Consider the following 15,571-nt stretch of genomic DNA (forward strand, 5'->3'; position numbering starts at 1 on the left):
AAACTGAAACTCCGACAATTTGCCACTAGTCTGTCTATAAAATGACTGAATAAAGATAGCAGATTTCATAAGAATTCCAATTAAAGTGATTATTTGGGTTGCTAATTTGTATTTAGAAATTTATCGTTTTTGTGTTGCAATGTAACTTTTAGCTGTACATAACTGTGATTTTTAACAGAGGTTATACTGCATGAGAATGATCTAGGGTACAAGTACTGGGGGTGGGGTGGAGGAATCTGGTGCATGGAAGGGTAGAAAACAACTAAAAACATAACACTGACTTTTAATTATCTTGAGGCCAGCACAGTGGGGTTCAGGAGTGCAGAGTATCTGAAGAATAACAATGCAGGAGGCATGTTACAGCACTGTTTGGCTCCATCCACAATAAGAAGTCTCTCAACACCAGATTAAAGTCCAACAGGTTTATTTGATAGCACAAGTCACAAGTTTCTATCCACAATCACAGGAAGTTTGAGCATAATATGGTTTGCTTGTATTTATCCCACTTCAGCTGTAAGCACACTATTCTACATTCTCTATCTCTTTCCTAAATCCTATATTGTGATCAAGACATTGCATCATCCAGATATTTCTGATGAGTCACAAATAGCCAGAAGCAGTTTTGCTTCTGTACCTCGATCTTAAAAGTAAACTTTTGTATGTATATTAATAGTGTTTTCCAGCTGCATGTGACATTCTTGCAATGTTTCATGCGCAGAATTCAATAAAGATTTTGTTTCCCCTCCTATTTCTCTGGGTCTCTACTTCCCACCACAGTCTTGCCTCTGCTGATTTCCTGATTAGCTCCTTTAGGTACACTTGTTGATGCTTGTTCACCTACCAAATTCAGCTTTTCCCATGGCAATGGAACTCTTTACCTGTATGTTTATTCAACATTTTATAGGCTTGTATAACTTGAGCTTGATCTAATCAGTATTTTTTTGATTTAGTGTCTCTTTTCCATTGTTGTTTTATCCTTAATGACATCCTACACTCCTGACCGTGGAAATATACCAAAAAACGTTGGAAATCAAAAGCTTTGTATTCCTGCAATTCAAACTATTAAAAAAAGATTAAAATCATGCTGCCACAGGTATTCTACCAATTGACATGGTTGTAAGATAGTTAGATGCCCACTTGGTGCATTTACAGGAATAGGGTTGTTGCTGGCATTTAAAGAAAAGAAAACTTGACAAAAGATTTCTATTTACTTGTTCTAGGCACCAAAAGAAAAATTGGTCGATGACAGTACTTTTATTGGTGCAACTAGTGACGATTCAGATATTGTTACTCTTGAGCCGCCACCTGTGGAAGACCTTCAAGCTGTCCAAGAGGAACCCGAAGTTGCAGCAGAAGAACAGATAAATGATGATGAATTGAATCTAGGTTCATCTTCCAGTAGCCAGTATACCTTTGCCCCACCAGAAACTGGTAAGGACAGGTTGTTTCACATGTAACTAGCAAACAGTTTCTGACTGCAGTAACTTAATGCTGCATTGTCAATGTTTAAGTAAATGTTAACATCACTCTTTAGTATTTAGTGTCAACTGATTATTTTTGTTTAGCTGTTGGATTACTACATGTAAATATTGAGCTTAAAAATAATCGTTCTACTACCCCAAAAGAAGATAATCTTATTCTTTGTTCAAGTGATTCTTTGCTCATATACAGTGGACTTCCTTTGATGCCAACTTTATGATATCATAGCCGCCTTAATCTGCATTCTATACTCTAGATTATTGAATTTACAGCCTTCATGACATTAAATTGAAATTTCTGGTAAATCATGGCCGCCTCCTGCACTGTAGGGATTCTATTTGCCCCTCAATTCTGCACCAACTCTCCAGTAAACCATCTTAATAGTGGTATTACTATTAATCCAGAAACTTAGCTAATGTTCTGGGGACCAGGGTTCAAATCCCTCCACAACAGATGGTGGAATTTGAATTCAATAGAAGATATCTGGATGATCATGAAACCATTGTTGATTGTTGGACAGACCCACCTAGCTCACTAATGTCTTTTAGGGAAGGAAATCTACAGTCCTTACTTGGTCTGACCTACATGTGACTCCAGAGCCACAGCAGTGCGGTTGATTCTCAACTGTCATTGGGCAACTATGGATGGGCAATAAATGCTGATGCCCATGTCCCATGAATGAATTAAAAAAAACCTCGCTAATCACTCTAGCCTTCGCACCTTGGGACAAGGCCGTTTAGCTTGGTCGATCCACTTCACCTGCACGTCTTTGGACTGTGGGAGGAAACCGGAGCACCCGGAGGAAACCCACGCAGACACAAGGAGAATATGCAGTCACCCAAGGCTGGAATTGAATCTGCGTCCCTGGCGTTCTTCGGCAGTAGTGCTGACCACTGTGTCACTGTGCCGCACAAATATTTGGACATACAGGTATAACACAGTCAAAAAACAACTGGATCTCAAAAGTAAACATGTGTTCACTGCATATATATTTTGTATGTACATTGTGTTTTCTAGCTATGCTTCACGCACAGTGTTCAGTACAGATTTTATTCCCTCTCCTGTTTCTCTGGGTCTCCACCTCTTACAACACTCTGGTCTCTTTGACTTCCTCATTATCTCCTTCGGGTTGTGCCATTGACGGTTGTGCACCTACCAAGTCACCCGTTACCTTCCACGCCTCTAGATCCTCTGATAGAATTCTCAGCTTGCATTCAAAAGTCTTGAGGGTTGCAGATTCAAGTGTCTTTTGTGGGCTTCTATATTTGTATCGTGATCTCTTTTTAAGTTAAGTAAACAGAACTTCGCAATCTTTCCAAATAAAATTTGGTTAATAATCGCACTTTAAAAAAATGAAATTAATATGTAGTCTGCATTTACCTCAGGAAAGTGAGATAAGTGGCTTGGAAATAAATTGGGTGAAATGAAATATGCAGGAGCAGCTGTGGAAGATTCTAGAATATGTAAAAGAACTGAGTAGTTGAAAGAGCATCTGTCTGGCAATCTGATTTTCCCAAGTGGTGTGATTAAACTGAACCAGTAGGCTTTAAGCAGGGTGACTAATAGTGATTCATAGGACTGTTGTTTATGCTGCTTGTTTTAACTGAGCTGCATACAGTTAACTTGGTATTCTAACCTGCAAAAGCGTTGCAATTTATTTACATGTTACTATCTGAAATGGACTGTTATTTTTAGCTGTGAATGATGGAGGAAAAAACACATGTTATGCAAGGAATGAGATTTTGTGACAATTTGTTTGGATTTGTCAGGAACTTGTAGATGGGTCACTCTGTTTGTGAATTAGTAACTTCATGTTAATCAGGGTAAGAAATATTAGTACAATTTAACGCAACTGCTCAAAAACAGCTTGATTGCAAGGACAACAATGGGCCTTCCCCTGCTTTAAGGACCCCAAGGGACCCCATTGGTACAACAATAGTCTTTTTAACTATTAAGAGTACTTCCTTCTGAAAAGTGTCATCAACTTCTTATGTTGGCCGTGCTGCAAGTTGTCCCCATTTGTTGACTATGGGCAGAATTTAATGCATTCAACATGGTGAGTTTGGTGTGTGGATGGCCTTCCCTGCCCGTCAGTTGATAAAAGCAAATTACTACAGATGCTGGAATCTGAAATCAGAAGAGAAAATGCTGGAAAATCTCAGCCAGTCTGGCAGCATCTATAAGGAGAGAAAAGAGCTGATATTTTGAATCCAGATGACTCTTCGTCAATTGATGTCTTTAAGTGGGCAATTAATGTCCATTTGAAGGCACTAACCAACAACTGCTGGCATTCATCCAGTGGGGGAGTGGACTTGCCATGTGGGCTGCTGGGTTGGGTTCCTTGTTGTCAGGCACTTGGTGCCTAATTGAGGGACCCAGATCAGGAATGAGGGCCTCTCTTTTCCTTTGCTGCCTTCCCACGCTACCTGAGACCTGGGATTCAGTGATGATAATAGACTTTGGGTGGGTGTCATACAGGCACAGTGAGTACTTCCTCCAATGGAGCTGCAGTTCCATCGAGGTGTCAGCCTCTCAGCGGGCAGGACTTCCTACTCTGGTGCTCTTAAACAAGGGGAAAGCCCATTGTCCAATTAAGTGCCTTAATTCAGCAGGCCTTCTCTAAAAGGGATGACACAGGGCTGTAACCAGCTCTCCTGCTAATGGGCAAGAACCCCTCTCCAACCTACCTCCGTTAAATTAATCCAACAGCAAAATTCCATTCAGAACTCGCCAAGATCATTTCATTCTGAGCCCCTAAGAGATAAAAGCAGCAGCAGACTGTATTAATGTTTTTCAAATCAGTGATTTGCTAACAACTCCAGAACATTTATTTGTGTCCAACCCAATTAGACCAGTTGTAGATTCTTTGATTTTTATCAATACCTAAGTAATGATAATTACACTTCTAAATGCCGTTTATTGGACATACATGAGAAAAGGAGCAGGAGTCATACGTCCACTCAAGTCTGCTCTGTCGTATAATGGATCAAGGCTGATCCTCAATCTCAACTCCACTTTCCTGCCTGATCCCAGCTTCCCTTGGAGTCAAAGTCTATCAATCTCAACCTTCGACATACTCAATGATGCTTTCTCTGCTTTCCAGAGTAGCTCTAGAGAATAAGAACATGAGTAGGCAATTCAGCTGCTAGAACCTGTTCTGCCATTCAATATAATCATAGCAGATCTCACCTTGGTCTCAGCTCCGCCTTCTTGTCCATTTGCCATAATCCTTCAACTCTTTCCTAATTAAAAATCCGTATCTCCATAAATGTTCTGATATCCTCCACACTCTGGCATAGTAAACCCCACAGATTCATGACCCTTTGAGAGAGTAATTTCTCTTCATCTCTGTTTTAAATTTGCTGTCCCTTGTCCTAAAACTAATGACCTTTTGTTCAAGATTGCCCCACAAAAGAAAACATCCTCTCTACGTCTATTTCAACAATCTCCTCTATCACCTTGATTAGATCTCCTTTCATTCATCCAAACTCCAGGTGGTATAGGCCTAAGCTGCTCAATCTTTCTTCAAAAGACAGGTCCCTCATCTCTGGAATCTCCTTTCAAATGTCTCCAGTGCAACTGCATCCTTCCTCAAGGGGACTAAAACTGTGCACGGTACTCTAGGTGCTGTCTGATTAATGCCTTGTTCCGTTGCAGCAACACTCCCTTACTTCTATACTTGCTGCCATTTGCCTTCCTTTTTACCTGCTGCAGCTGCGATTCATGCATGAGGACACCGAGACCCCTCTGCACTGAAGCACCTGAAGTTTCTCCATTTAGATAATTTGCCTTTCTATTTTTCTGACCAAAATTCATAACCTCACACTTATCCATCTTAAACTCCACCTGCCAAATTTTGGCTCCTAACCTATTAATGTCCATTTGTAAATTTTTTGAAGCTTTATATCCTGCCTATTTTGTATAATCTGCAAATTTGGCATAGTTCCTTCTATCCCTGCATCCAAGTCATTAAATATAGATTGTGAACAGTTGGGGCCTGAGGCACTCCACTAGTTTGCATCTTGCAGACCAGAAAAAGATCAACTTATCCAAATTCTCTGCTTTCTGTTGGTTAGCCAGTCCTCTATCCAAATGATCCATAAATTATCCCAATCCCATGTGATCATAGCTTGTGTACTAACCTTTTATGTGGTGCCTTATCAAATGCCTTCTGGAATTCCAGATATACTACAACTCCTGGGTCCTCGTAATCCACTTTGCTTGCTAAAGCTGAGTGAAGAAATTATCATCATAGCTTGAAGTGGCTGTCCCCTTCTCCTGTATGTGTATGTACAATAAATGCTGTCTTTTCTTGCTAAATATTTGTATAATTTCTGCCTGTCTCTTGATCCACATCCTTTCTTGGTCAGAATGTTTAGCTTTGAAGTGCTGAAAATTTTGGTTTGTGTATTGTTATCGTTTATTCATAAACTTGTACTCATCAGTTTTTTCTGAAGCATACACGTTATTCTCCTGGATTTCACTGCAACCTTTGATGTGGTCAGACCGCTCCAACATTCTCCATTATTTCCCCACTTTCATAGCACTTAGTTTTTCAAAGTTCCTTTCATATCTGTTCCTTAATAACATATCTTCTGCAATGGCTTCTCCCTCGGCTAAACACAGGGTGTATCAAATGTGTCCAATGTTACACCTCTGACCCTCTTTTCTTCCTTATTTGTTTGTTGCCTCTCTGGTGGCATTTACCATAAACCTTCAGTTAGCTTGGCCGTGTTCAATGACAAGCAGTTTTATCTCTCCTTATAGATTACATGATCACTAATGCTGTTTTACAGCTTATCTGAAATTGAAACGTTGAACTACAACGTCCACCAGCTAAAGATTGTTAGACCAAAACTGACTTATTAAGTTTTTGTCTCAACTCTGTGATCCAATTCCTTTCCATCCAAAGTGTTCTGCTCGATCCTGAGCTAAGCTTCAAACTCCAGCTTTAGCCCATTGCCAAGACCACTCATTACTACCTCTGAAACATTACCTTCCTCTATTTCATTCTGCCTCCCTTGCACCATTTCTGGAACTCAGTAGAATAGAATCCCTACAGTGCAGAAGCAGGCCATTTGACTCATTGAGTCTGCACCAACACTCTCTGATCTACACTCTATCCCGTAACCCCACTTAGTTACCCTGTTAATCTCTCTTGGGACACCAAGGAGCAATTTAGCATGGCCAATCCACCTACCCTGCATATCTTTGGACTGTGGGAGGAAATTGGAGCAAGGAGAAAATGCACAAAGATATGGGTTAAAACTACAAACTCCTCCCAGACAGTCACGCAGGGCAGAATTGAACCCAGGTCCCTGGTGCTGTGAGGCAGCAGTGCTAACCACTGAGCCACCGTGCTGCATAAATACTTGGAAATACATTTATAAGACAGTCAAAAAACAACTGAATCTTGAAAGTAAACATTTGTGTTTACTACCATTTGAACATCTCTATCAAATCTCCTCTTAATCTTTTGAAGGAAAACAGCCTTTGATTCTCCATTTTAGATTGTGTTGAGTTTTGTATTGACCCAGTTTGGCTCATTTTGGAGGAGGGCCAGAGCAGCCACATCAGTCTTCATTGCTAGGATCTTGGCTAATATTTCATAGTCTGCATTAAGCAGGGATAGGAGCAAACAAGTATAGCTGGGAATAGAGTATTTTTCCTTTACAGAGATTTATAAATGAATCCATTGTCCCACCTGAAAAGTTAGTAATAACAGGTAGTTTTTATTGCCTTGATGCCTATTGTAGAGCAGTCTATATGATCTTTATCATAACTTTTTCAGTGTCCGCAATTGAAGGAAGCAGAGATGAATCAAGTAGTGATGAAACCAGTGGTAAATCCAGTCCCACGCTGCGAAGACGACGTATTAGAAAAAAAACAATATCATCTTCTGAGACAGAGGAAAAGCGTGATGAGGACGCGCTGGATGGGGAACAGCAGCAGCAGCAACAGCATCGGTTCAATACCACTCTGAATAAATGTATTTTACTTGCACTGGTTATCGCTTTCAGCATGGGATTCGGACACTTCTATGGTAAGTTTAGCAGAGTCAGCTTGTGTGTCTCTAACCCATTTGCTATAGTTGATGTTCTGCGGTATGCCGCAGAAGAGAAAAGGGGAAGAGCAGAAGGACACTTGGCTATAATTGGAGAATTAGGGAAAAGATCAAAGAGAGAAATTCTGAGATGTGTTTGAAAGCAGGGAGAGAAGAAGTAACATGATATTTGAAGGCTCTGGTATGGACGGAGGGGTGAGTACAGAAGGACAACTCAGTGAGGGAACTAAGTTGTGCTGTAACTTAATAGTTCGGTCTTGTGGTTACGTCAGTTTGATTTTCTTCCTTTTTACTAACTTTTGTGATTTCATCCGAACCAAGACAAATTTCGTCAATTCTGTAACGTGCAGTCATCCTGTTGAGTCTCCATCTTCCTGTCAACCTGAGAGGAATGTGAGCTTTACAAACAAAAAAAAACAAAGACTTAGGGGGAAGGAAAGAAATAATGAGCCAACGAATATATTTACAAAAGTATTCTGGAGTGCAATGTGTGTTGAGGGTAGCTGGGGGTGGTCTTCATTGGTTAGATAGAACTTTTGCCACATCTTTGCCATTGTTGAGTGTCAGAATTTGGAGAATAGTTTGTTTTTAATTCTTGAATAGTATTAGTTTTATCTGGGAATTGTCATCGTGAGGATTTTCCAAAAAAAAGACTGCTGTAAGCCGAGTAGTAAAGTTAGTTGCAACGGAATTTAAAAAACTTCTGGATCAGTAGTTGAGTACAGTTGGTGCTTGGGAGCATTGTCTAGGTGTTGAGATGCTAAACTTTACTGTTCACAGGTCCTTGGATGTCAGTCAGTAAAATATATCCTTTTGCTTGGTAGAACAGAACTTGAGTATCACTGAAAAAATAGATGTGCTTTTCATTTTGCACTTAGCTGGACAGACACAAGAATGTCAAACTTTAAAGGGAACAGTGAGTGCATAATGAAAAGCTATGCTAATGCACTTTTTTCAGCAATACTCAAGTGTACCCTTTGCTAAAAATTAAAGTAAAAGAAGGAATAAGATGCTGCTTTTTATGAAGAATGTATACATTCTGGCCATTATAGTAGAGCATACTTTAAAAATAAACAGCTTGCAGTCATGCATTACACAAAGAAATGTGCTTCTTGTTTATGTGTATGATTTTAGGGAACTGAGCTATTGCATCTTCCAGAGATGTCACATATTTTGCATGTGATGCAACTAGTTTAAAGGCCATTATGGTACATTGCACTACCCAAGTTTTTTATGTATTTTGGCTTATGGTTAGTTTTTTTGTGTACTTTCAGGTGAATTTGAAGGTAAGAAAGACAGTGAGTACAATAACCAAAGTGATGAGGATTGTGTGGAAATATTTTATCAAATTTACATGCAGTGGAGTGGTAACTAGAGTCTTGGAACCTCTCTTGATGCTGCAAGTTTTATTGCTCTGATGTGTTCCTGTTTTTTTAAAAAAGTCAACACAGATTGTTTTTTGTTTTGTAAGCTTAAAAGAAAGATTAGTGACTTCTTTCAAAAGAAATAAACACCAGCAATGTCCCAGCTGTTTACATGAATGTAATATAGAAGTATTACATTTTAGTTTTGGATTTCAAAGGGATATTGCACCTAATGTGGGACAAGTATGCTCAAAACTCTCCAACTTTTGTGATGGTCTCCAAAGATGTGAGATTTTTAGCTAGCACCTTGCTGTCTAAGGGAATGATGGTCTTTGACCTGATCACTACTAACTAAAGAGAGTTTAAAGTTTATTTATTAGTGTCACAAATAGGTTTACATTAAAACTGCAATGAAGTTACTGTGAAAATCCTGTAGTCGCCCCAACTGGCGCCAGTTCAGGTACACCGAAGGACAATTTAGCATGGCCAATGCACCTAACCAGCACATCTTTTGGACTGGGGGAGGAAACTGGAGCACCCAGAAGAAACCTATGCAGACACAGGGAGAACTTGCAGACTCCGCACAGTCAGTCACCCAGGGTTGGAATCGAACCCAGGTCCCTGACGCTGTGAGGCAATACTGCTAACTACTGTGCTGCCAGATGGGATGGATCAGGTAAACATGGCAGTGCCTCAGAGTGCCTTTTTTATTCACGTTGTTATTTACAACATTTGAAGTTATATACACAATCACCCACAGGAGCTAGTGATAATACTTGCAGTAGCCAAGGTGAGGTTTTATTTGTGCTGGACATTAGGATTTGAGTTGGTACTTGAAAGCATTATGGAGTGTATGCAGCATGTACAATTTGATTCAATATGTACAGCAGTAAATGCCTCAATTTTTTTTAAATTTGATTGCACATACCTATGTATTGAGATTAATTGCTGTAATGTATGCCATTTGTTATCTGTTCAATCTTTGCTGTAGCATGCAAAAGAAACCTCAAATATCTTAATGTTGCAATTTGAATGTGTTTGGTATAGAAGAATGTCATTTTCTTTGAACTTCTGTGCATGAACTTGCAGTAAATTAAGTGCTGCTGTGCAGATCTATAAATTTGCTATGTGTGCATGGTTTTCTTTGCAAAGTGAGGGAAGAAGTTTGTGAACTCATTTGCTTGTGTTAATCCTTAACAAATGAAAAGGGAAAATGAAATGGAAAAATCTAGATGCAACTAATATTGGGATAAGCTAATAATGTTGGTATTTTCAAATCCACACTTGCTTGAATTTATAATGTGCAGTTGTTTTCACATGGCACTGTATAATCATATAGTGACATGCCTAATTCAAGCCTTATTTAGATTTTTTCAATTTTTATAATCTACACATTCGGCAAATTTTTTTACAATTGAAATCAATACATGTACTCAAAAGCAATTTAAAAAAAAGTGGTGGTTAAATGGATTTAAAAAAATAGCTCATTTATTTTTAATGGTTAGATTTTTCAGTTGTAAGGATATTTATTTTGTGCCTTTGTGTTCTTGAAACTGGCACGCCTACATATACCCTCCATTTTAAGTTTGAAACACTGCTACTGCTTTTCACCTTGTCCAAAAATCCAAATACCAACCCAAAACCCAATTTGAAATGATAACAATTTGTTCTTTTATGGCCCCACATGCAAATAATGGTGAGTTATAAAATGGGGTTTTACATGACAATACAAATCAAAAATAAAGGTAGTGAGGCAAGTCAAGCCTGCACAGTTTTTTCATATTGTCAGAGCCTGGGCTGGTTTAAAAGGTGACCCAGTTTCACAATGCTACACTGACTGGGGTTCGACTGCAATGCACCTTTGATTATTGCACAGGGATGCAGTGTGAAGTTGCAGTTGCACAGTGATAAACAAGACTATATTGCTACACTTTCAGCTGCCTGTCATATTGAACTGAGACAATAACGTGTGTGTGTGTGTGTTTATGTGCACGTAGCTGTTCGTAAATTTGGGCATATAGTTATTTAATAAAAACTTGTTTCAAATCTCTGTTGAAATAAATTGCATTTGGGGTTGAGACTAACCTGCAAATTTAATACTTGATCCCTGTTTAGGAGACTTTCAAGATGGCAGCCAGTTGCCTCTGAAGAGGGGTGAGACGAAGCTCATTTGAAATAATGGGGAGTATGAGAGGGCCATCCTTGCTCTTGATAGCCCCAATTAAAATGCTTTTAAAAAATGCTTTAAAATGTATATTTTAAGTTTATACTTTAGTATTTCAGCAGTATGTAGAATACATTTAGGGATTATTTGTCACTTAGAATGTTATATTAGCGCGCATTCGTTTGCTCTGTTACTCAATTTTTCACTTGCACAGTTATTTTCTCCTTGGTGATGGGTATATCTCTGTAGTGCAGCAGTACTTATTTTCAGTTTGTGCCCTAGCCCAGCAACGTGCTTTAACTTTTATGCAGTTCACTGCAGACCTCATAAAGGCATCAGAGTGCATTTTTTAAAAAAAACCTTTCCGCAATGTGTGAAAAATGGGCTGTGCTCACTAGAAGCTGACTTGAGGTTGCCAAGTTCATTTTTGTATAGGAGCATTACAATTAATACAGAGGAGACTTCCAATCCAACAGACCATGCATGAATAAAGCTAATGTCTGTGTGGTAGCCCCTCCTCCCCCTCTGTCCCACCAGATTTTTTATAGTGCAGGCTGATGTGACTAGCAAGAAGCAGAATGATTGTAGTTTACTGAATTATTTCCAACAGAGCACGCTTCTTTTGAAAAAAGTGTTAAGATTATGTTTAATAACATGGGATACTTCAGGGTGGTAGCGAATTAGAACAATGAATCAATGTGATGTGACTCAGATTCATTTATCTGCAATATTACTAAATTATGTAGCCATTGTTTACAGCTTTCTGCTTCCTTGTGCTCATGGTTTTTCCTCAAAACCAGCCCCCCCCACCGGCCATCCACCCACAACTAAGTAGCCAATTTTACAGTATAAGCCTAGATGGTGAACATGGTCAGTTGTTTTCAATGTGAGAGCATCAAGCTTGATGCTAAGTCTGATGTCATTCTCATCTCACTTGTGTCCTATCGTGCACAGGTTGTTGGGAAAAAAAATCAATGGCTAGTTTATCTTCGCCAGTCTGTGAGCACTCAGGCCAGATTGAGCACTGCCCATCCTGACTGAGATTTGCTCACTGCAGACACTGGACACCACACCCAGGATGTTCCGCTCTACATGGCCGAAGACACCATCAGTTGGTGTTTTTTACCCATCAGCAGAACTACCAGTCTCAATTTTCCGATCCCAGTCGCATGATAGAATATTAATTCAGTTGTTACTGGAATTCCTGAGTTAGTTTGATTTGTGGATGTCTTTGTTACTGTTGGCCATAAGGGCATGTATTGAAGTAAAGGGTTCAATTCTCTGAACTTCAAAGAGTATTACAAAACATTATCAGAACTTAAATCATGGGGACATGACTGAATCAAATTACGTATTTTGTTTTATGCTGTTCTTTAGAGACCAGATTGAGGTTTAAATCCACATTGTACATCTCAAATCAATGTTATTTTTCATTAGATTAATTTTGGGGCAGCTTTTCTGATGCTGCCAGTAAATGCCTTGGCTCCCTTCCTCTTATTTCCTGCCATACCTCACTGAAAAATGATTTGACTACATATTTACTGTGCAACGGGTGCAAAACATTTACTTTTATGTGTGTGCATGTGTATGAATGCTTGTGTGCATCTCACTGTGGTCACATTTTGTTGAGAGTGCTCCATTGAGGAGCATTTTCCTCCAGCTGCTAGTCTGAGTTAAGAGCTTTGCAAGTCAGAGGGAGAAACAAATAATTCTGTTGAGTCTGTATGTACAGTGTAAATTTGGTTGCTATTAGTTAGTAACAAGGTAACTTTTTTAGATGGTGGGGTAAAAGTTTGAGGCAAGTGCTTTAAATAAGTACATAAATCGCAATATGTGAAAGTTGGTTACACCTGCATTTTTCCATGTTAAAATAGAATGCTTTACATAGTTGTTTCAAAAGTAAATCACTATCAGCAACATTTAAAAGTAGACCTCTTTCAGCAATACAAGTGTGTTTAAAATATGCAGTGGTTTCTTTACTAAAGAGAAAGGATCGCATGCGAGTGCTAATCACCAACTTTCGAAGAATAGGAGCAGAGATGGGGTTTTTGCTACCTTGGAATTACTTCTCAATGGCAGGTAAAATGGGCACTAATGGAGCTCCAGGTGTGTAGCCTTCCTACATGTTGGTAGCAGAGGTATGAATCCAGATGGACTTGAAGGTATAAGGGAATCATTTGTACAGGATAAAAAGTAGATAAAGCCATGTTTTTAAAATCAAGGTTGTACCATTTTCACATGTCAGACAAAAGCAGAACAGTATTTTTTGTGCAAATTGCAGAAATCCCAAATTATTGACTTGCAAGTTGAGCTACAGTAGAGGGGTTTGTGTTGGACTTCACCCTATGCAGTTTAAGATATTGCTTATCTTTGGGAGGGAATAATTGTAGTGGAGCACACAGTTACAAAATGATGCTGTACATAGTGTAAAAAGAGAGAACTAGATAATGTTGGAGATTACCTACTTACATTATTTAGCGCAATATGAGTTTGTAACTTTGTCTGCCAGCTCATTATAACAGAATCATTGTTTTATTTTGTACTATCTGTGCAGTATATAAAAGTGGAGACTCAGCCTTATTAATCTTGAGAAGTCTTAGCTAGATTCATGGAAATAATTATTTGTTAAATTACAACATATATATTTTACTTTATTCTGTCCACATTCATGTTTTATTTGGGGATTGATATTTATCACTGGGATTTCAAGGGAAGGTAAGAGAGCGAATGCATGCTTAGGTACACAAACTTGCAGTGATCTGACAGGATAAACTATATCCAGTATCAACCACTAGATTTGTATGAAGTAAACTTGGCAAAGATTAGTGCTCAATTTTTTTTTGTACCGATCATATCACATTACCGCTTTTGTTTTTCACAATTAGCGCTGTCATCATTTGCATGTGCTAGTTGTGTATGGTGGATCTTTCTTTACCAAGTAACCAGCTATTAATGCACTGATAAAGGAATATCCAAAAGTCTGTCTTTTGATAGTACCATGGTGTGTTTTCTTTTGGCTGATTGCAGGAACGACCCAAATACAGGAACAACAGAAAATGGTGAAGAAAATTCATGAAGATGAGTTGAATGATGTTAAAGATGATCTTTTTCATTGTCAAAAGGATCAAGTAAGTAAATATCATAAAATCGTTATGGGCCTACAGGTATTAAACCTCTCCTATGTTTAACCCTTACTTCAGTTGTTAAACCTTCAGTACAATAAAGCTGCAATAAAACAGTAAAATATTGATGCTATGTTTTAGTCAAATGAATATTTTATACTGTTTTTCTAGAAGCAGATTGATTGGCACAATAGTAGTGGGTTGAGTGGGGAATAATGTTCTGGAGTGCAATTTCTGATGCTACTACTTAGTAAGAATACAAAATACTTTGCATTGTTTCATGGCTTTCACTTGCTGAATTTTCAGAAAGGGATCAGAATGTAGTTTGGAGATGAGATTCATGAGCAGAGTCATTGAGAAATTGTGGCAAAAAGTTGCAAGGATTTTCATTTATTTTTGCACATGTGGGATAATGTGCTCTCTCTGTTCCTGGCTCTTAAACTGTTTTATTTGGCCCCTCCCTTCTAGCTGGATCGTGTAGCCAAATTTTTCATCCACTCACTCAGTTCATGCCAGTACAACACTCCACTAATCCACTCATTCATCTTGGCACTCTCCTCTCCACCCTGTTGCCCCTGATTATATTGGCAACTTTCTCCCAGCTCTTCCTTTTTATTCTGCTATGTCTGCACAGTTCCTCAGTTCATGCCAGTACTCTTGTTTTTTTTTGCACACTCACTCCTCTGGCCACAAAACTATTGAGGTCAAAAATTTCCTGCCCAAAGCATACAGTATAGATCGAGTTAAGGAATGGAGCAACGGTATTTTTGCAGATTCCATGATTTTAAAAACAAAGCTACCGTTTTCCAGCGGCCTTACTAATGAAATGGAGCAGTATTGCCCAATTCCATCTGGCCTTTTATCTATCAAAACAAGATTGATCTTCAGCAGGATTCGGTTTTAACAATTCCTGCAGGTACTTTTCTGTCCAGAACAAAGTGTATGTTCTGTCGCTTGATGTTGCACCACTTCGGTCACACCACTTAAAATAACTTACCCAGCACTTTAAATAGCTGCCAGCTCCAGCCATACAATAAATTCAGTGGAGCAGCTGACTTAATACTTCACATGACCAGTTGGCCCAACTTCAGAAAACCAAAGGAACATTCCAGTATGTCTGGCGATCAGTCAGTACTGTCAGATCTTTTTGACTTTCCCAATATCGATCAACTAAGTATAGTTTGTGCCAGTGAAAATTAGAATCAACATTTGAGGGAAGATTGAACTAATGAAGAGGAATGTTAATCTTGTATGTTCCAAGTCCCAAAAGCACTAAAAAGATCAAATATCTTGGCATTTCTCCCAAAGAAGAAATGTGAAAACAAAATCTGTTACTTTTGTTGAGAATGTGAGTGGAGTGTTTCATAAATATTTGGAA

General features: G+C 38.8%; 1 protein-coding gene across 5 annotated transcripts in view; it reads left to right on the top strand.

Annotated features, from left to right (window-relative positions):
• ccpg1 (cell cycle progression 1) overlaps positions 1 to 15,571 on the top strand; it is a 46,803-nt gene that overhangs the window by 19,053 nt on the left and 12,179 nt on the right. For 4 of the 5 annotated variants that reach the window (XM_080214283.1, XM_080214282.1, XM_080214280.1 and 1 more), the window contains exons 5-8: positions 1,221 to 1,431; positions 7,271 to 7,522; positions 11,023 to 11,061; positions 14,099 to 14,199. In XM_080214283.1, coding sequence (XP_080070409.1) covers positions 1,221 to 1,431; positions 7,271 to 7,522; positions 11,023 to 11,061; positions 14,099 to 14,199 — 603 coding nt within the window. The remainder of the gene's footprint in view (positions 1 to 1,220; positions 1,432 to 7,270; positions 7,523 to 11,022; positions 11,062 to 14,098; positions 14,200 to 15,571) is intronic. The other variant, XM_080214281.1, reaches the window with a different exon arrangement.

This window comes from Carcharhinus amblyrhynchos, chromosome 28 (assembly GCF_965287045.1).
Source record: "Carcharhinus amblyrhynchos chromosome 28, sCarAmb.v2.hapA, whole genome shotgun sequence".
NCBI classification, from domain to species: domain Eukaryota; kingdom Metazoa; phylum Chordata; class Chondrichthyes; order Carcharhiniformes; family Carcharhinidae; genus Carcharhinus; species Carcharhinus amblyrhynchos.